General features: G+C 43.6%; 1 protein-coding gene across 8 annotated transcripts in view; it reads right to left on the bottom strand.

Annotated features, from left to right (window-relative positions):
• Positions 1-21,719, bottom strand: part of ENOX1 (ecto-NOX disulfide-thiol exchanger 1) — a 568,173-nt gene that overhangs the window by 134,638 nt on the left and 411,816 nt on the right. For all 8 annotated transcript variants that reach the window (XM_044249790.1, XM_044249789.1, XM_044249788.1 and 5 more), the window contains one exon: positions 16,974-17,186. In XM_044249790.1, the coding sequence (XP_044105725.1) occupies positions 16,974-17,186 (213 nt within the window). The remainder of the gene's footprint in view (positions 1-16,973; positions 17,187-21,719) is intronic.

Below are 21,719 nucleotides of genomic sequence, written 5' to 3'. Positions count from 1 at the left end.
ACTGCTTTAAGAGTAGAGCTTTATAACAGCCATCTACAAGAGTGAGAACTGTGGTATCCAGAGGGGAAGGAGCAGTAAGGACTGAGGCGGAGTATTTGGGTGGTGACAGTCAAAATTCTGCCATCAATCAAGAAAGGTTGTTAATAAAGGGAATAAACTAGAGAGAAAATTCTCTGTTCATGTATGTGTGTGAAGTAGAGGGAAGGTAAGAGTGGCCAGTAACACCTCTGGAACATACGGAAGAAAAAGCACTTAGAAAAAAGACCCAGTGGCCAAATACTACACAAGTTCAAGGGTAAAAATAGATCCTCTCATACCTACTCAAGCCATGTTCTGTGGTAAATGTGTGGTGTTTGAGTTAAAGTGCCTCAGTTATTTAGAACAAGTTGTTACCATATCCCAGGGTATAGTTGCAATGCAATCAACTATCCACCCATCCATCCTTTCATACAGCAAATATCTGAGTTCCTCTGGTTACCGAGCACTTGACTGACTGCTAGAAATATATAATTAAGACAGTGCTTGCCCTTGATGAGATCACAGGCTCTAGGGAGAAAGAAAGATAAGCAGTTAATTATCCTATGCCAGAGATGTGTGGATGCTATGAGGACACAGTAACTAACTCAGTAGGTGGAGTCAGGAAATACTCCCCAAAACTCCCAAAAAGGCATCATTGTTGCTAGACCTTAAATGATGGATCAATGCTTGCTCCTGAGTTCAAAGGGTGGTATGGAGTCACGAAAGGACTTTGTAGGGTTGGGGCAAATGCTGAGTGAGGATGGATCAAGAAGGACAGTGGATGCTAAGCCAGCTGGTGAACTTCGTATTGTAGCCCTAGGACACACATCTGAGTAGGATTTGTTTGGGAGAAATGATGAAGGCTTGAGTTAAAGCAGAGCACTGCAGTAGAGGCAGGAGCAAGGAGTCATTTGATGGAGTGAGGTGATACCACAAGGGGCTGACTTGCTAAAATTCTCCCTTTCAAGAAGGGGAGACAAGGATGGCTCAGGCTGGAGAAGTATGTAGAGACCATGAGGACAAGCACAGGGGGAAGTCTGAGAGAGAAGGTAGAGAGTTTGCTTTTTTTTTTTTTTTAAGATTTTATTTATTTATTTGACAGAGAAAGATCACAAGTAGGCAGAGAGGCAGGCAGAGAGAGAGGAAGGGAAGCAGGCTCCCTGCTGAGCAGGAAGCCTGATGCGGGACTCGATCCCAGGACCCTGAGATCATGACCTGAGCCGAAGGCAGTGGCTTAACCCACTGAGCCACCCAGGCACCCAAGAGTTTGCTTTTGAACATGCTGAACTTGACATGCCTGAAGGTCATCTCGATAGAGCTGAAACAAAACTGGGGGTTCAGAAAGAAGTCAAGACTCAAAATTGAGACAGGTCTTAAATTTTCTAGACTATTCTCAATTTCAGGAATTGTGTTCTTTTCGGTATGGTAATGAATTAAAAGCAAAACTACATGTGGCTACCTTTTTACTTCTAAGTTTTATACTTTCTCCACATATATTAACAAATAATAAAGAACCCCTCCAAAACCAAAAACTGTGGAACTCAGCTTAGGTTTAAAAAATATTCTCACACTGTTTCCAAGGCCCAGTTTACTTCTCTCATTTCTGTGCAGACTGCCCCCAACCAGCCATTTGTCTTGCAATGAAAGCTCTTGGGCACACAAAAGGACTCAGAAAGAGTGCCTGGATCAGCAGGAATTCATCATCCTTAGGGAAAAACCACCTCAAAGAGTATGCCTTAATGAATGTGATTTAAAGACAGCAGATTTTCAAAATCATAAATCAGGATGACTGCTAGTGGTGATGTCACAAGTAAAGACCATACACTTTTTTTTTTTTTTTTTTAAAAAAAGAGCATGCACGAGTGGACAGGATATAGGGAAAGGGAGAGAGAATCTGAAGCAGGCTCCAGACTTGGGGACCTAATCAGGACCTGATCTGAAACCAAGAGTCAGATGCTCAACCAACTGCACCCAGGGGCCCCAGTGTACACTCTTCATTGTCTCCAGCAGGGAACCCCAAAGAGCAAGTCGCCGAATTTGACCATCATTCACTACTTCCCTGGTATATAATTTACAATACTTGTTCTATATATAATAAAACTACAAGTAGTTACTAACTGAACTGAATTTTTTAAAATTCTACCTAAGGGGTGCCTGGGTGGCTCAGTCGGTTAAGCGTCTGCCTTTGGCTCAGGTCATGATCCCAGGGTCCTGGGATCGAGCCCCTCAGTGGGGCTCCCTGCTCAGTGCGGAATCTGCTTCTCACTCTCACTCTGTGCTCACCCTCCGTCTCAAATGAAGAAATAAAATTTTTAAAAAATAAAATTAATAAAATAAAATTTTACCTAAAAGCTCAGAGAAGAGATAAATAGTAAACAAGATGGTACTGGCATTTGTTCAAAAAAGCAGCTTATAGAAGAACAAATTCAGATCAGCCCCAATCTGTGCCAGTAGTGCGCCCAGTGGGCTAGAGACTATGAGGTTCTGAGGCCCTAGTTGAGGCTGGATCAGCTATACACATAAATATTTTTAAAGTACTATCAATAGAAAGAGATCAGTCGGAAAACTTAAATCTACATTCACACACCTTGCAAATTTCCCCCAGCCCACTGCCAAAATCTACATTATAATGTGTTGCCTAAATTAGGTTATTTGAGAATCAAGAAAAAATTAAAAGTGATTTTTTTCACAGTATGTTTGAATGTCAGTCTTAGATGTCATAAGAGATTCTGTAACATATATCCAGCAGGTATAAGTGAACCTAAGAGAAGGGGAACAGAGCTTCGATGAAGTTGCTAATCACTCTTTGCGGCTGCAGACCCCACGTTAAGATAAACTGAGGTCTGTTAAAAATCTGAAGTTTATTTGAGCAAAACGGATGGAATCAGGCCGTGCCAAACAGGCAGCGGTTAGGGGCGCTCCCCTTCTTGGCAGGGCTGGGAAGAGGCTTTTCTAGAGAAAAGGCAGAAGCAAAGCAAGGAAATCATGGATTGGTCACAGCTTCAGGTCTAATTGGTTGCTTGTGATTGGTTGTGTTTAGGTTTTGATTTTGTGACTTTCAGGCATTTGTAGACTTGGATTTGGGTTTGCCTATGTACGCCACAACCACACCAGAGCCACCTCTGTCTGGGGTTCTCCTTGTTCAATTAACTAAATATCCTACTAGTGATTAGTCATTCTTTGCTGTGTAAAGAGACCCACATACACACACATAACACATGTGTATATGTATAATCTTCAGAATTTTTTTTAAAAAATCCATAAGACTGGGGCATCTGGGTGGCTCAGTGGGTTAAAGCCTCTGCCTTCAGCTCTGGTCATGATCCCAGGGTCCTGGGATCGAGTCCTGCATCGGGCTCTCTGCTCACCAGGGAGCCTGCTTCCCTTCCTCTCTCTCTCTGCCTGCCTCTCTGCCTACTTGTGATCTCTGTCTGTCAAATAAATAAATAAGAATCTGAAAAAAAAATCCGTAAGACTAATTTAATAATCTTTCTTTCTTTCTTTCTTTCTTTCTTTCTTTATTTATTTTAGTACTTTCCTCCACGTCAAAATGTTTGGACATCTGCTGAGTTCAGAACATACTTCTCACTTGGGAGAGAGCTTTGTCAATTACCATTAGAAGCCTTGCCTTCAGTCTAAGGGAAGGAAAGCTCAGAAGAGGACATCCGTTTACCCAGAAACAGGCCCTGCTGAAACAAGCTCTCTGCTGGCTGCCTGGGTGGCTCAGTCCATTAAGCATCTGCCTTAGGCTCAGGTTGTGATCTCAGGGTGCCAGTGACCTAGTCCCACATTGAGCTCTCTGCTCAGCAGGAAATCTGCTCCTCCTTCTGCCTGCTGCTCCCCCTACTTGTGCTCTCTCTCTGGCATATAAATAAATAAAATCTAAATAAATAAAGTAAAATAGAATAAAATAAAATAAACAAACTCTCTGAGAAGGACCAGAGCACCAAGCACAAAACTTCTGGTTTCAGGGTTGTACAAGGCTCCTAAATTCAGAGCTCCGGGCAGAAAAGCCTTGGAAGCAAGGAAGAGGGAGGTTAGGCTGCTCCAAAGAACACAAACCCAGCCTTTTCCTTGTCCTCCTGACTGCGTTCTTCCGTAGTCCCTGCACTTCCTACCTCGTGCGCTCTAGCTAAATGGCTGCGAGAGAGCCTTTGATCCCTTTACCGTGGCAAATATCTGGAGAAACTAAGTCCTTCCAGGCAGAAGGCTTGCCTTAATAGAGTATCTCAAACAAGTCTTCCAAACTCAATTTTTGTTTTTAATGTAATCTGGGCTCACCATAGAGCCTAAGTCTGTAAGCTTCTGAGGAAATGTGGTTTTCCTTTAAGGGATAACATTTTTCCACATCCTCTAAGAATAGCTCAGAAAAGATGTTCAAAGAAAGGCACATAACTAATGAAACAGTTGACCCCCCCCACCCCCGCCCCAGCTTGTTACTGTTTTTAAATCCTAAAAGCTGGGATGGAATTGATGAGTCTTGGCTCCAGGCTGAAGAATTGTAACAGAGAAAATACAGTAAGTGATTCAGGCTCTCAGGACACCCAGAGGAGCAAGACAAAGCCAGAGGGAGGAGCAGTTAGTGTCTGACAGGGGCAGGGCAAGCCTGGAGGAGAGATTCCCAGAGAGATTCCTGCCTACTCACTCTGGGTCCTGAGCACAGAGGAGCCTGCCAGTCAGCCTGGCAGGAAGCCCGGGAAATAGAGAATGAACACGGTCAGACCCATACATTAGGGAGGCATGGCCTAGAATTTCAACTTGAGGAGGAAAAAGGGCAGGCTGGGGTTTTCTCTGGAGATGGGTGAAAAAGAACACTGCTGAGTGACACTGTGAATCCATCACAGCCCCATTAAACCTGAGGTCGGACAGCCTGGGCCAGCAGCACGTTTCTTAACTTCCTGGCTAGACGAGGCCAGATGGTTGGTTCTTTGGGGGGGGAATGGCGATGGAGACAGAAAGAAAGAGAAACATGGTGATCAAATTATAAAAAAAAAAAAAGAAATAGGATGCTTTTAGCCAACTTCAAGTAAGCAGGGGCTGGTGATTCAAATAAATGGTGAGGTGACTTAAGTCACCTTAAATGGTATTGACTTCTTAAGCTTTGTATAAATCCCGATACATTTCAGGAACTGCAGAGCCCCTTGTTAATGCATATATTCAAACATTTTGAGAAGTATCAAAACAACAATCTATAAGAATATTACAATTTTAATGGTTCCTTACCATATGCAGCATTTATGAGGCTTTTAAAAATCCAATAAATCCTCCTGGGTAGATTATCCCTATCAACTAAATGAAAGTAATAGATATATATAAGGAAAAAGGAACAAAGGAAAATATAAAAGGCTACCTTCCCATCCTGGCTGCCTCCCATCCAATTTCTCTCTTTAAAGGTAACCACTCTTAACAGATGCAAGTATCTCCATCCAGAGAGAAAACCTTAAGCATATGGTACAGACTTGTCTATTTTTCTATGTACAACATTCCTTGCTTTACACACAAGTGGTAGTATTATATACACTGTGCTGGGACTTGCTTCCACTTAACATATCTTGGAAATCGACTGATGTGCATGTGAAAGGCACACTTCATTTCACCGTGCTTCCCTTTATTACACTTCACAGATAATTGTGGTTTTTACAAATCGAAGGCTCCTGGCAACTCTCTGTCCATCGCGTCCACCAACATTCTTTTTCCAGCACCATTTGTTCACTGCATGTCTCTGTGCCATATTTTGGTAATGCTTGCCACATCTCAAATTCTCTTCATTATTATATTTGTTATGATGATATTGATCAGGGGACTTTAGTATTACTACTGTAATTGTTTTAGAGGCGCTGCAAACCAAACCCACATAAGATGGTAAACTTAATCAATCAATGTATGTGTTCTGGCTGCTCCACTGACGGGCTGTTCCCCCACCTTTCTTCCTCTCCTGGGGTCTCCCTAGTTCCTGAGATACAACAATATTGCAATTAGGCCAATTAATTTACAGTGGCCTCTAAGTGTTCAAGTGAAAGGAAGAGTCAATTAATGTGGCAAACTTCACTGCTGTCTTATTTTTTATTTTTATTTTTTTTAAAGATTTTATTTGACAGAGAGAGAGATCACAAGTAGGCAGAGAGACAGGCAGAGAGAGATGGGGGAAGCAGGCTTCCTGCTGAGCAGAGAGCCTGATGCGGGGCTCGATCCCAGGACCCTGGGATCATGACCTGAGCTGAAGGCAGAGGCTTAACCCACTGAGCCACCCAAGTGCCCCCACTGCTGTCTTATTTTAAGGAACTCTCACAACCACCCCAGCCTTCAGCGAAGAACCATCCTGAACAGTCAGCAGCCATCAGTGACAAGACAGGACCCTCCACTAGCAAAAAGATTACAACTCCCTGAAAACTCAGATGGTTAGCATTTTGTAGCTACAAAGTATTTTTATTTTATTTTATTTTTTTTAGAGAGAGAGAAACTTCAGCAAGCTCCTTGCCCAGCGAAAAGCCTGACACAGGGCTCAATCTCATGACCCTGAGATCATGACCTGAGCCTAAATCGAGCATCAGATGCTTAACCAACTGAATCACCCAGGCACCCCAGCCACAAAGTATTTTTTAATCAAGCTATGTACAGTGATTTTTTAGAGACATAAGGCTTTAGCACCCTTAATAGAATAACACAGGGTAAGTATATCTTTTATATGCACTGGGAAACCAAAAAATTCATTGGGCTCACTTTATTGTGATATTCACTTTCTTGTGGGAGTCCGAAACTGAGCTCGCAGTATCTTTGAGGTATCCCTGTATTAGTAAGGCTGCAATGAACATCCTCAGACATATCTTTTGACATTTTTATATAAGGGTCTTTATAAGAAATTCTTAGCAGTGGAACAGATAAAAGAGTATCTGAATTTTAAATTTTTGAGAGCTATTGCCAAACTGTATTCCAATTTCATACCCGCTAAGTATTTTTCAGATTAACTGGAAGTTAATCTTTTGACGTCCTTCACTCATTTCCTGTACCCTTAAACTCAACCTCTGGTAACCACCAATCATTCCAATGAATGCTGAAATTTGAGAACTCTGATTTAAACCATTATCTCATTTAAATTTCCCAACAACTCTCTGGGACTGGTGCTTCCATTACGCCCATTTCACGGATAAAGAAACAGATTCTCAGAGAGGTATTATTACTTGTCCAAGGTCATATACTTAGCAAGTGGTGAAATCGGGAATGGAATTGTATCTGCTCGACTTCAACTTATGTATATCTGACCCTGGAACAATGTGGGGGGTGACAGATACTGACCTGCCCCACCCCCAGTCAAAAATTGCATATAGCTTTTGACTCCCCCAAAACTTATAGCCTCCTGCTTACAGTTTATAAAATAGCTGATCAACACATATTTTGTATATCATATGTATCACATACTATATTCTTATAATAAAGGAGGCTAGAGGAACACTAAGATAATCATAAGAGAAAATACATTTCCAGTTCTACTGTGCTGTATTGAAAAAAATCTGTGGACCAGAAGTTCAAACCCATGTTATTCATGGGCCAACTCTATTTATAAACATTTGTATATGGATTTATACTATGGGCAAAGTCTCATGAGGACTGTGGGGTGTACCATGCCAGGCATTGAGCTAGGCACTGGGGATAGGGCTGAAGATAACTGCTGGTCCTTGTAGCCCTGGGGGGAACCACCACTGACAGGACGGAGTCATAGGAGGAGAAGAAGCTTGAAGAGAGCACTAAAGGAGACAGGAAAGGCTTGAAGGACCCCTGGGCCAAAACTTTAAGGTATGTAGAATTTTCTAAAAGGAAGAAGCCAAATAGTTGAGATTGTTATGAGGCAGGAAGCTGACTGACCCCTCTCCATAAGCGTACCGAGGAATCCGGAAGACCATGAAAAAGTGTCTGCAAAAGGGCCCCTATTCCTTGTGTGTCTCCTGGACTGGAATGGACTTCCCTCCCTCAGCAGTCATCTGAAATCCACTCTGCCCTACTTTCGTTCATCACTGTTATTGGATAATAAACCTGGGGGAGGGGAGAACCTGAGAAGGTGGGGCAGGGCTGAAGAAGGGTTTTTAGGAATGGGACACTGTGGGGCTCCATGTGAGCCTGAGCAGGGAGGGAGAGCCAGGAAGCCAGGTTGTGGGGAAGTCTGAGCTCTAGCACCAAGCAGCCATGTGCCCTCAAGAAAGCCTCTATGTTTGAGGTCCAAAGCAAAAGGGGATGGTCTAGCCATTTCTAAATATCTTCCCCAGCTCTGGGATCCTACAGAAGATGAAGATGGGTCAGCAAGCTTTTTCCATAAAGAAACGGGAAATATTTTTTGCTTTGCAGGTCATATGATGGATACCAACTTGTACTTCTTCGTCAGTTGCATAGAAGAGTCCAGAACACATCATCTCTGCCTTAAAGTAACTATACTGACACCTCACTTTTCCTTAGATCTAGTTTAAAAGTGTCTTGGCTTTAAAAAGTTTTTGTAGGAAAAAAAAAAGTTTGCAGGCAGATTCTTTCCAAAGTAGCTCAGAGACCACTTCCTCATAGCCTATCCTCTCCTCCTCCAGCCATGCCCCTCCCACCTCCTCCTTACACTTGGCAGTGCCTTCTTTTCCAGTCCCTTTAAGTGGGCTCATATTAAGATGGCGGGGTTTCACCTTTAGCTCCCCAAAGTTCTATCTTTTCTGAATTGCTGTCCTCTTCACTCAACATATACTATATTAACTCTTGAAATCTAGGCTTCCACAATTCCTTATTATTCCAGAGTGTAAGGCTTAATTTTTGTCTCTTATTTTACTATCAGTAAAACATTTTGTGTGTGTGTGTGTTATTATTGTAGTGGTATTACGTGGCTCAGTACATATATTTTCAGCGAGACTGAAAGGAGAGAGACCAAAAAAGGCTCAACTCAGATCTGTCAGGCTTCCAGTATCCGCTCCTATTGCTTTTCGTATCCTGTGAAATAGGAAATTCTGTGCTCAGTCTTGATTTGAAAGTTTTTATAAAAAAATATTTTCTCTGGACATTGATTCTCTGAGAGCAAATAGGTTTTCTTTTCTTTTTTTTTAATGAAAATAATGCTTCCAGCACTTAAAACACTGGCAAATATAGCTATCAGTATGATTTGGAGGAGAAGCAGAAAACCTGTCGAGTTGCTAAAGCAATTAGGGTATTTTTTTTTTTCCCATGGATGAACGATAGCAATGACGACCACAGACATGGAAAACATTTTAACACTTCATAAAATTCCTTTCCGACAGCAGGAACATAGAAGCCAAATTTCCCTTGGCAGAAATTTAAAAAAAAAAAAAAATGTTTAGCTGAGATGCTCCTAAGAAGTGAGTGGTTTCAGAAAGAGCTTTCCAGGCAGAAGAAATGGGGATGATAACACCCATCTGCCTGAAAGCAGGGTCACGGTCCACAGGGAGGTCACAGACCCCGCATATGTCACTCCAGCACTCCGTGTACTACTGGGTATTTAAAAGGCGCCCAGTAAATATTTGTGGGTGAATTTCATCATTCATTCAAACACCTGAGGTTTTTACGATTTTAATCAAGAAAGCAGATGGGGATGTGATAGAGGAGACCGGTCAGGGAAGGTGCAGCCTCCCCAACAAGGATCCTGACCTGTCTAGACTCTGCAGCACCCCAGCCGGGTGCTGCGCACAGACTCCTAGGGTTGAAATGTGGCTTGAAATTTGCAGAACTGCCCTGCAGACATGACCTCCACAGTGAGGCAGAAGCGGGGCATGCGCCTAGGAGGGTATAGGAGCCACTGTTCTGTGATCAGCTAAGGAGCTCTCGGCATCTTGGCTGGATCCCAGCAGGGAGGCTGGCTCTGTTTCAGATATTCAAGGAAAAAGGGATCAAAGTCATGGACATGATAAGGACTGTAGACTTTTCAGAATGGGAATGGGCTTTAGAGGGGGTGCTGTCTGGTCAAATCCTTGTGCTACCGAATAGATGGGGAAACTGAGACCCGGGATGCTCAGGGGACTGTCTTAAAGTCACCTGGCTAACTGATGGTCAAGCCAGGATTAGAACCAGCATCTCTTCAGGCCTGGTCAACAGCCTCTCCTGTCTGTTTTCAAGATCTAAGATGAGGGTGGCGTTGATTCCTATCATAAACACACAAAGCAAATGCGCATGGTAGTCCTCAGTTCTCCGATCTCCAGCTCAACAGTATTAATAACAGGGCTGGGACAGCACTACTGCATGTTGCTCAGCTAAAGAATATCCTGTGTGTTCTACTTGAAGGAAGATGGCATGTTGGAGCGAAGTCAGCCGAGCTCACGGTTTATTCAAACAGCCCAGCATATAGAACGTGTCTTGCAGTTTTTAGGGTCCAGCCTGATTTCCGATACCACCTTCATTTCCATCTACAATCTTTGACCAACAGCCAGTAGTTGTACTGAGGTCTCTGATACAAAGCTGGGAATTATACAGACTGGGGCATAGCTCAGGGAGGTGGGAAAGGGCACCAGTAAATGGCCTCTGTATCATCTAAAGTCTTGCTAGAAGGAAAAACACAAACCCCACAACTCGACGTGCGTAAGATAATTGGAAAGAATTAAATGCTCAAGGGGATAGGGAGCTTGGTAATAAGTGCTGTAGAGGGTACTGGAGGGGGCTGGGGCAATGAGCTGTATCAGGAGCATGCATGACAGAGGCTCCTGCCTGGGCTCGAGGGAAATACTGGAGGCAAGGGATGGAGCATCAGCACCAGCGTGGAGGGGGGAGAGAGGGGACCGCTAGAGGCAAAGGCTTCATTTCCTAACCAGGCAGTAGCATTTATATTCCTTGTGAAGCCAGTGCGGAGTATCACCGAACATTTCTTCAACTCCACCTGTACGCTATAAATTTACAGCTATAATGTCCTCCTCTGCTCATTTTTGCTGTTCATAAAAACACACCTAAGCACAGTGGTAGACAGCTAACTGCACAGTGGGCCAAGAGTCTTGGGTTCTGATCTGCCCACAGACTGCTAAATGACCAAGACGTGTCCTGTCCTCTCTAGAACCTCTGTTCGCTCCTCTCTAAAATGACAGGGTGTGAGAAAATGGGTTTCTGAACTCCCCTCTCTGACATTCTACAGTTTCTACTTTCCAGTCTTGCTCATTGTATTTATGGCACGTATTCTTAAATTAATATTAATCAACCCTTCACTGCCGTCTGCTTTCCCAATTGCCTTTCCCCCACGTTCCTCCCTTACTTCTCTCCTCTCTTACTGGGAAGTGTACTGGGGAAGTACCAAAGTGGGGATATCACGGAGTGTTTAAATTTTCATTAGATGAGTGTGTGTTGTAACAAGGCATGCACAATTGATCATCTTGGCATGCATATTAATAATTGAATGCTGTGGTACATGCTTCCTGAACTTTATAAACAGCTCCTCTCTGAGCTTTGAAATGACAAGCTTTGCTGTAACTGAAAAACTGAAAGTGGGCAGGCCTACAGGGAGTGAGTGCCTACGGAGCATACATTTTTAAGAAGCAAAGAAGATCAGAACCCCAAAATCTCTCAGTGGGGAAAAAATGGGAAAGTTTTCAGCCCAATGGACAGGTTAAGAAATGAAACAAACAGGAGGCAAGGATGACCTAAGGATAAGATGACATAAGAGTGAGATAATTCACCTGAGGTGATATTTTTTTTTCTCTTCCTTCTATATCTAGCAGATGAGCACCCAGCTGGCCAGAAAAGAGGAGAGAGAGCCCCAGCTGCCACGCCACGATACATGGCGTCCACCACTGATACCTCTCAGAACTGCACGAACATGGTCTGAAGTAAAAAATGATCCCAAAAAGAAGCGAATGGATGCTGAACTCCCCAAACTCTTGGATGCATCAGGTGCCGCCCCTTGATGCTTAAAGCCAAGGCTCAGATGGAAACTACGCCTGCTTGATTCTGTTTAATAGCTGGCCCTGGGGTGAAGACCAGAGATACGAGGAAGCCTAGAACTTAAACAAATGTTTGCAGGACTGAACACCAACAAGGCTGCTCGAAGGTAACTACTGGACCTTGATTCAAGCCTTGAAATAAATCACAACTTTTTCTTTAAGTTATTATTCATGGCTCTTGATTTTTTTCCCCCTTTGAGCAAATGCTATCTGCTCAAATATGAAAGCAAGGACAAATATGACAAGCAAAGCAAGGATGGGTGCATCTAATCCAGTTTAATGGACTAATACTTGGTGAAATTTCCCTTCTATTTCCAGTAAAATCTATCGAGGGACCCAAACTTTTACCATGCTTAGCGTTTTGCAAAAATGTGCCTGAACTTCTCTGGAAGTTGTTAAATGAGCCTTCCCCTCAGGACACCAGGCCAGCCCCATCTGCTGTAATAAGCTAGCTCATCAATATACTTGCTTTCAAATTGCCTTAGAACACTTTGCGGAAAGTCGGAACGTCATGGCTTTCCAACGGAGAGCCCACCATGGGCCGCTAGGGTGAAGGGCGGGGGCGCTGTGGAGATCTTCTGTGTGGGAGGGTGGGCTCAGGGTTACTGCCAAACAACCCGATTTCCAGCCCCTCAGGAGAAAGAAAACTGAGATGCCATTCTTGAACCTTCGTGCTTAACAATCATGATCTAATTCTAAATGAGAGAGCCGAAATGTGATTCCTGTGGTGTTTTCCAGAAGCATAAATGCAGACAAATGGGGGTGTGGCTGGTTCTGCATTTGGAAAATGCGGCAAGTGTGCCAATCGCTGTGGACTCTGGCGGTCATTATGTTGGAAGCAGCATCACATGCTGTTGCCAAACTCCCCCCACTACGCTAAAGGGTTCTAGGATAAGTAGAAAACATGGTAGAGACAAACAGATGCAACTGCACCAGACGTGAAAGGAGATGTATTTAAAATTCAAAGAGCGATGAAATGTGCACACACCTCACAGCTCAGCCAGGTGACATCTGTCATGACGGATGGTAGGCTTGGGTTCCCCTGTGCACCTGGGGAGCGGTCATCTTTGTGACAGCACATAAGAAAGAATGGAAAATTCTGAGCTTGCTCAGTAAGGCAGGCCATCTTCCTGTTCTCCCTCAAAGGCTTCATTCCAGGTCAACGCTCACGTTTAAGGTCTTTAAGATCTTGGAAGTTGTCCCGAAGGCCTTAACTATCAAGGCACATGAAGGCCCCTCAGGCCCTCCGTGGCTGGGATGGGCCCCACGGCACTGTGGGCTGTCAACGTCAGCTGGGACTTTTCACTGTCTCTGCTGACTGCTGAAACACTTCCCCAGAAGCCAAGTACAGGGCTGAGGGGGGTCTTTCCCGCAGCAATAGGTAGATGGGAAATGTGATTGCAACCGAGGAATGCCAACATGAGTTTCTCTGTTGACTCCTCCATGCTGACTCCCCTAACGCCCCCCAACCTGCTACCAGGGGTCTGGGAGAGTGTAGCAGCTGCCAACCAAGGCACGGCTAGTGAGCTTTCAGACGTGCTTGGCCACTCAAGCAAAGCTGAAGGCCCAGGACCCCAGACTGTGCCACATGCACCTAACCACTCTTGGAGGGCCCTGGGAACTTCTGAACTGTCTCCAGTTTCCTTCCTGCCATCCTTCCCATTTACTCATGTGCTTGCTCACTCATCATCCCGAGTCTGTGTTCCAGACACTTGGTATGCGTGCAAGACTGATAATCACAAGCAGACAAATCATGACATCATTGCACACTTCAGTAAGTACTCCGAAGGACCTCGAACTTGATGAACCTCCTGGGGAAGGGTGAAGCGGAAAGGTCTCTCTGAAGGGTGGGCTTTGGGCCAAGACCTAAAGGATGGGAGGGATTCACACATACAGGGAGGGGGGCAGTAACCAACAGGCAGGACAGAGGTGCAGAGGCTTGCAGGTGGGAGGCGGTTCTGACAGGCTCCAGGGCAGGGAGGCCTGTGGGGATGAGGCACGGTAAACCAAGGGAAAATGGACGTTGAAATGGAAGGAATGGAGAGCTTTTAGTCTGGGGAGAGTGAATATTACTATAAGTGCAATGGGAAGCTACTCAAGGGATTTAAGTGGGGAAGATATGATGTGAATTATATTAGACGATGTGTGAAAAATAGATTGAACAGGAATAAAAGTGGAAAAGGAGGGACTATATGCGGCAGAAACTGCAAAATGCCTCCAGGCAGTCATCCTCCCCTCCTTCCTTCCTATGAGATCTCCAGTTTTATTCTGGGGAGCAACACGCCCACTCAAGAAAGGATATTTCCTACTTTCCTTATAGCTAGGCATGGACACATGTAATAATTCTGCACAATGAGACAGAAACGAAAGTCTGTTGGGGATCTTTGGGCAAGTTTTGCTTTCTTGCTCTAAAGGCAAAACCCGGTCCTCTGCTTTTTCCCTTATGCGACTTGAGCTTGTAAAAAAAGAAGTGAGTAAAAGCGGTGATTTTGGACCATCACCTAGGAAAAGCTAATAGCCTCACAGACACCTCAGGGTGACAGCCCTGAACCCATGCCAACAAACACCTAAATCCAGATTTTACCAGGTCTGAAAAGGGAAAAACCTCCCTTGTTTCAGGCAAAGTTAGGCGGGTTTTTTTGTTACTCACAGGTGGACACCAGGTCTAACTGAGGCACCAGGCTGCTGCCACTCTGCAGGCTGCCTGCCCTTGAATGCTGGTAGTTACAATGAAGAAAAGCCATAGTTTTTGAATGCTGACACAGTGGGGTTTCCTGATGGCCTGAATAAGGGCTTTGGTAGAAGGAGATGATGAGGGTAAAAATTACTTGTAGGATTTGGGTCTGAGAAGTCTCTAAAATGTAAAGGAAAAATCTAAAACAGAATGGGTTTAAAGATTAAAAGCATGAATTCCATTTTTTATATTTCATAGTGGGAAGTGCTAAAGAGGCATCTAGGACAGGAGTCTCCACTCCTAGGTTTCCGTGAGGTGAATTTCCCTCTGGAATTCCTGGTCCTGCTCCAGCCCTTTACTTTCTCCCTCCCAGAGCAGGGGCAGGTCAGCCTGCCCATACCACCCCACCCACCCACCCCATCCCCCATTTCCCTCTGCTCCTCCTCACTGTGCAGTGGGGCCCAGGGCTTCTGGGCTGCCTGTCGCCAGATGCGCCCCCTGGAGGCCTCACAGTAGAAAAGTACAAAGCCTGTTGTTAAAGGGACTTGAACTTCCCTTTCCAGTTCAGCCTTTATCAGTAGTAATCCAATGCTGATGTCTGGACCCTGCCACAAGCCAGGCTTCTTCCTCTATCTCTCTCTTCAAACAGAGACCAACTCAGTCCTGCATCATGTTAAGCGCATTGAATTTCTTCAGTCACAGGAGCTGGGCCTCTTTTTAACAGGGGCTTCTTTTAATGGATAAGACCAAAGGACACGGAATTGTTCCTCTATTTTAATGCATGGCTGCCTTCCTACCTTCATTGTCAGGGCAAGGGTTGAATGTTCCCTGATGGGTATGGCTGTAAAGTCATGGGAGTGAAAACGTATTTAAAATTTATGCTAGCGAACAAGAGGTATCCAGTAATATTCCCATGTTCAGGCACCTGCTTGCCATCGCTTTGGAGGGACGGTATCATTAGAGTTGAGTGGCCTTTCCCTCTCTTCCTTTTCTCCATTACCAGCCAGCCTTACTTCCCCTCCACCCACTCATCCATTCCATGTTTCCCTCCTTTTAAAGAGGAAATCAAAATTAGTGTCCTTTATCCTATCCCTAGTAACCCTAACCTCAGAGCTGCTGGGCGTATGTAGTCCAAGGAAGGGCCGTCGATAGGTCATCGAGGGAAAGTGGTCTGATAATGGTCTGATGAGAGAGCAGCACTTCTGTTTTTCCTTTTCCTTTTCTATAAAGACAGGTGTCCCAGGTTAGTCTCCTACTGGATATCTGGTCACTTACCAGAATTCACCTTTGCACGTTTCTTATATATTTTATGTTGCTACAAAAAAATGTTCTTCTGACAACAAAGTCATATAAGATACCTGAGAGCCTGGTTTTTCATGTCCCTCTCTCTTCCCATCCTAAGAGATAGATATATCATCCCTTGGGTTTACACTGATGAAAGAGGCGATCGACGTTTTGGCACACTGTATCACTGAAAAAATTCCTCATTCACGGAAAGAATATGTAAATTGCATATGTCACCGTCCCACATGGCACCCTACACCTGGTACCGAATGGAGCGGGCATTGTTACAGTGTCATTCAATGGCTTTAACCAACCACGGGAATATGAGCAACTGTAATGCATGATGCTGCTGTGACGCTAACTACAGACATAGACAGAGTGCCCAGAAAAAAAAATTATACGCCCTTTTTTTGAATAGAGCCCTGGGTAATTACCCTGACTATTGTTCTATGAGAAAGCCCATTTATACCCCTACATCAATTTAAGGTCTGGACATGAAAAATCGCCAGCATTAAGCAGTTAAGGCAATTTGCTTTCCAGACGAAGAAAGGACAAAAAAATTAGACTGTAGAAAAATCTCGACTCCTGAGTTGCGCACATTGACAGCCAAAGCTCACCTCAAATAAAGGATCCTGAGGAGGAGTTTTTCTGATGGTGCTTTCATCCTAAACAGAGCTCAAGGACAGTATACTCAGGGTCTGCTTCCTAGTGTCGAAACTAGGAGGCCATGCAGGTCACGTCCTGCATGTGGGGCCAGCCCGCAGGTAAAGGGTGGCTGCACCGCAGGTGCGGTGTGACCTGAGGTGAGTCCACAGCCGCACAGAAGCTTCTGGCTGCCCTGCCCCAGGGGCCGGGTTTGGTGTTCTGAGGAAAAGCTACAGAAACGTTGCTCACCTTGAGAAGTAAGCTCTCAGGGCAGGGTCCGTGTTCCGCCAAGTTGCCACAGAACATGAAATAGGTTATGAGGTTTGCCATTCCGTATGGAGTAAAATGGGAAATTATTGAACTACTTACCCCCAAAATGAAAACCAAAATTAAAGGAATGCAAAAGAAAAGGCAAAATCACAACGAAAACAAATGGCCCCCCAAATTTTACTTACATTGGGTGAGGATTCCGGTTAAGGCGTTTTTAAAATTCTCCTTGGCCTCTTCCATCTCCTGTTCATGGGTGGCTTTTTCGTTCATCAGCCGGCGGACGTGGCTATTGGCTGACTGCACCATGGAATAGAACTGGTTTGCAGAACGCCGATTCACCTCCCCACGTTCAATCCAGGAAAGGAGCACAGTGATAGCCTCTGAAAACTTGCTATCATCTGGAAATGGAAAACCACCAAGTACAAATCATGCCAAGGCAAGAAAATGGACTTGACTTTAGGCTCTTCTCAAAAGACCTAACAGGGACCATCTTAATGAATGCATTTCCCGAACTTCACAAATTGTCTCTCCTAAGATGAAGTGCTCTAGCATCCCTTGGCTTCCCCTTCCACCTCTAACTCCATGGTCCCATAGAGCCATCCAAGAAACAAATAGTGGTTCACTCTCTCATCTACGAAACCAGCAAATTCAGTTTGAGGTCTGTTCTGGGCATTCTTGGTAACACAGTATGCCAAACCCTGATTTCTCTTTCTTAAGACTGGCTGGAAAAACTGTCATTAACCTATCTGGTATCCACTTTATTCTTTCATCAGATATATTATACAACGATACTACTTTTCTGGCTTCGAATCAGCAGATTCTAAATATGGATGACAGAGTTAACTATTTTAAAACTGGATGTAACGGATGATATTGTTCCCAAGGTTTTAGTAGGAATTAGTCAGTTCTTTTTATACTACAGTTCAAAACTAATTTCATCTTAGGTTTACAACATATTTAATTAGGCTGAAAAACAGAATATTTCCTTGTTTTCAGCAAAATAGGACTTGTTATCTGGGTGGTCAGTGTTTTCTCCTGAAGCAATTTGGAAGCCTATTGGAATGCATTTGAAACTTGGTTTGAGGTATGTATGGGGATTTGGGGTGGGGGGAGTGGGGAATGAGGTTCCACCTGTAAATAAATGATAAAGTTTATTTGAAAGAAAACAAACTTGCCTGTTTGGGAATTGTTACTGGAACAGACCTTTTATATGGCTTAGAAGTTGGGGGGAAAAAAAGCAAGTCTGAAGGTAATTAAGTTAATCAGAACTGGAAGTTATATGTCAATTATCACAACATTTAATCAATCCTACTGCTGAAGGCTTCCTGCATACTTCCCAGGCAAATTTGAGGGGAGAAGTCTTCCACTTATATTTTTCTACCCTTGGAAAATGTGGCTTGAGAAGAATACCCTACATTTCTCAAGAAAACTAGATAAGCTCTGAATTCTAAAAATCAGGAGCAAAATTAAACTGGGAGATTCAGATTCTTACTTATTTTTATCTGATAGATACTGAGTGCTTATTATGATCCCTCCACTGAAAGAACATCAGAAAAACTGTGTGTGTATCTTTGTGTTTGGATATATTTTCTATATTATTATCTATTTTTATTTATTATATATTATTTACACACACACACACACACACCCCAGATGACTGGACAGAGTGTGATTCATACTTGGTAGAGGAGTTTTGTTTTATCTAACACACCACATGTTTTTAATCAACCACTGTTGTTGGTATGTTACACATCACACAAAACCTTCCTTCTTGGGGCTCTCTGTGAATTTCATAGCACATTACAGAAATACCTTTAGTACTTTTCCTGCTCGAGGCCCCCTCCCAGAAGGGGCACCCCTTCCTTATAGTGGCTGTTGCCTGCGCAGAAGTACGTGTGCTGAAGGAAGGCAGGACCAGCCTGACCCCGTGTGTGGGATGTGCTCTGCTTTCCCCATAGTGGAAGTACACATCGAACACATTCTACTCATCAGCACCCACCCAGGCCCTCTCCCACTGCGGCAGGGGCAATCTAGGGTTGGGGATCAAAGCCTTTTTTCAGCGCAAACCTGCCCCCTCCACCCTCACACCTTCACCGGAGGAGACAACAGACCCTGGGAACGCCCACGGGGCACCCCACAAAGACACCTTTCCTTGAAAATCTCAACACACAGGCGCAGAACATACACGTGCAGTCTCACGGCGGGCTCATCCAATTCTGTTAACTCTGGAATTTCAGTCTGAGCTCAACCCTCTGTGAACTCCAGCTGCAGTGGTTTCTTATCTCATTTCATGGACCGGAGCGGCGTGTGTAAGATAAAATCCATCATACAACTTAACATTACGTTCAGCCCATGGAGAGGCCCATAATTTAGCATTATGTTTGTGAGAGGCCCATTGTGACCGTTACAGTCAGAATAAATTTTGCCTCCCGCGTGCACTCTCTACCTCTCTCCCTGCCAATATATGTTAGGAGAATGGACCTCCCAAAAGACAGCACGAATAAACCTAATGCTTATAAGAAATCTTTTTTTCCCCCTCTTAAAAAATAACAACAACAAAAAAGAAAACACCGACTTCATGTACCATTTTTCCCCTTAGCTGGGACTTTCATCTCTGCATAACACAGAGCAAAAGAAACCCTCCATGATTTTGTTGGGAAGCTAACTAGGAGAGAGAACAATGCTGTTCTATTTTTCCCTCCTGTTACTGGTTGTTTTTCCTTCTCTAGCCTGTGGTCACTGAGTTCATAAATACACTAATTTACTGTCAGGGAGAACACACTTCAATTTTAAAAATACATGTTTGCTCAAATGATCTGAAAAGCAAATTTTATTGTTCCTCGCTCCTAGACGGAGTGCGTAAGTTCACCAGCAGATCACGGTTAATTGATAGTTTTCAGAAAGAGAAACAGCAGTTTTAGGATTAAGCAACTGAAAATATACAATTTATAAAATAAGGAAGCAAGAGACTTGCTCATATTTTAACAAGTATTAAAAATATATGTAACACGAGTAATTGTAGGCAGAATTCGATTAGCTTATACGAAGTGTACACTTCTGGTGAAAACTCCTGATTTCATCCTCATTTCTGAACTCTCTAAAACTGCTAGGCCAACGTAAAATTGATGTACTGACATGTATATTAAATGTGAAGACATTAGTTAAGGCGCATTTGGTTAAGTTTGGGCAGTATCTGTTGCTGTGTAAGAAGGGACTTTATATTAATTAAGACTAACCCAGCAACTCACTCTAAATGGTTACAGGAGTGTAAGGGGAGCGGTCATTTTCAATATCCAACTGTAAATTCAATTTTGTATTCAGTGGCAAGATCACTGAGAAAACAGAAAACAATATAAACTAATTTAAACAGGACTTAGATTACAGCATTATTAAAGCTATTCATGTGAAAAGAAATTAACAGTGCTCATAAAAATCACATCAAAGATGCAGTTATGAAGAATTCCAAATACTTTCTGTGAACACGCTTAGGCATAACTCTGAACACGGGTGCAGTTTAGAAACTAGAATGTGCAGACGTGCTTTTTCCACAGCAAGAATTGGGAAGATTGGCGCAGTAAGGACTGGATACGGACCATTTGCTCATTAAAAATTGTGCGATGTTTTCTAATCAGGGTCTTCGAGACATCACACCCAGGTTACTGAACAATTTGCTCCATGACTTTTCTTGATTTGCATTGTCCTCTTCAATCCATCCCCCATTCCCTTACTGTTCTCCCCTTTGTTAAAAACCATGGCCACACCGCCCCAGCCTTTGCCTGTCTGTGCACTCATCCAAGGAACCTTCTCGTTTCTGGTCCACCTGTTCTGGTTCCCTCAAGATTCAGCTTCAGTGCCTTTCATGAAGGCAGGTTTTCTGGAACCCCAGCATGAATTATGTGTCCATTTGCTATGTTTCTGCAATTCCCTAAATATCCTGCTACTAAAACATCAGTCACTCTGTATAGTGATTGCTGGTTTATGGATGGGTCTCCAGTTTTGAAGGGCTGACATGAGAATAAAGCTTCCAAAACACATTTCAATCTCCTGGTCATTCTGAGCTTTTCTCTTTGCAGTTTACCTACATTTGGCTACACTATTTCTAATAGACTTGCCGTGGTTAGAGCTAGAGAGCCACAAATTCAGTGGTCAGAAATTGGGAAACATCACTTGGGAATAAACATTTCAATTTTGTGTTAAAGAGTATTTTCACAGGGACTCTCGGAGATAAATATCTGCCTGGCAGTTAGGCTAGCTGGTCCTTTACCCTTCAGGCCTCTGAGGTCATTCCCACTGGCAATGAAAGTTAAGAATGATGTCCGATAATCACAGAGAAGAACTTTCTGCAGTAAGGCACTAACTAACGAGTTTGTCATAGGAGTCAAAAATATTTTTGAAGACATTTTCAGTTCTGGGGAAATAATGACCAACTTCAGTTTTGTGAGGAATAAACAATATTATGATGACTATCATCCCTCAATGTCATGACCTAAAGCCGTACCCATCTCATTTCATTTCTGTTTACCTCAGACTTTATCAACCTCCCTCCCTCTCTTTCCCTCTCTTCCATATTTCTTGAGCACCTGGCACATAGTAGGCATTTAAAAAATTGCACATGGGATAAATCTTTGCTATTCAAAGACTTTAAGCTTGAGCCTCATTTTGAGAGCTCTTTGAAAATGCAGACTCACTCTTACTCAGTCTTCCTGGCTCAGAATCTGCACCCTACTCCAAGTGATTCATACGCACATTAAAGTTTTGGAAGCACTGGGAGAAATCAGTCAATGAAAACCCGGGAAATTGGCTGGGAGCTCATCTAAGTTAAAAGATAACAAAACCCTGAAATGGAAAGTAGCAGCTGAGGTAGTGGAGAATACTGAAAGGATGTGATGTGATCCTGAGGAGCTTCGTGAATCCCTGTCCCTAACCTCCCC

Source organism: Neovison vison, chromosome 5 (genome assembly GCF_020171115.1).
Source record: "Neovison vison isolate M4711 chromosome 5, ASM_NN_V1, whole genome shotgun sequence".
Classification (NCBI taxonomy): Eukaryota; Metazoa; Chordata; class Mammalia; order Carnivora; family Mustelidae; genus Neogale; species Neogale vison.
The sequence above is the reverse complement of the archived record's forward strand: the minus strand, read 5'-3'. Positions and strand labels throughout refer to the sequence as shown.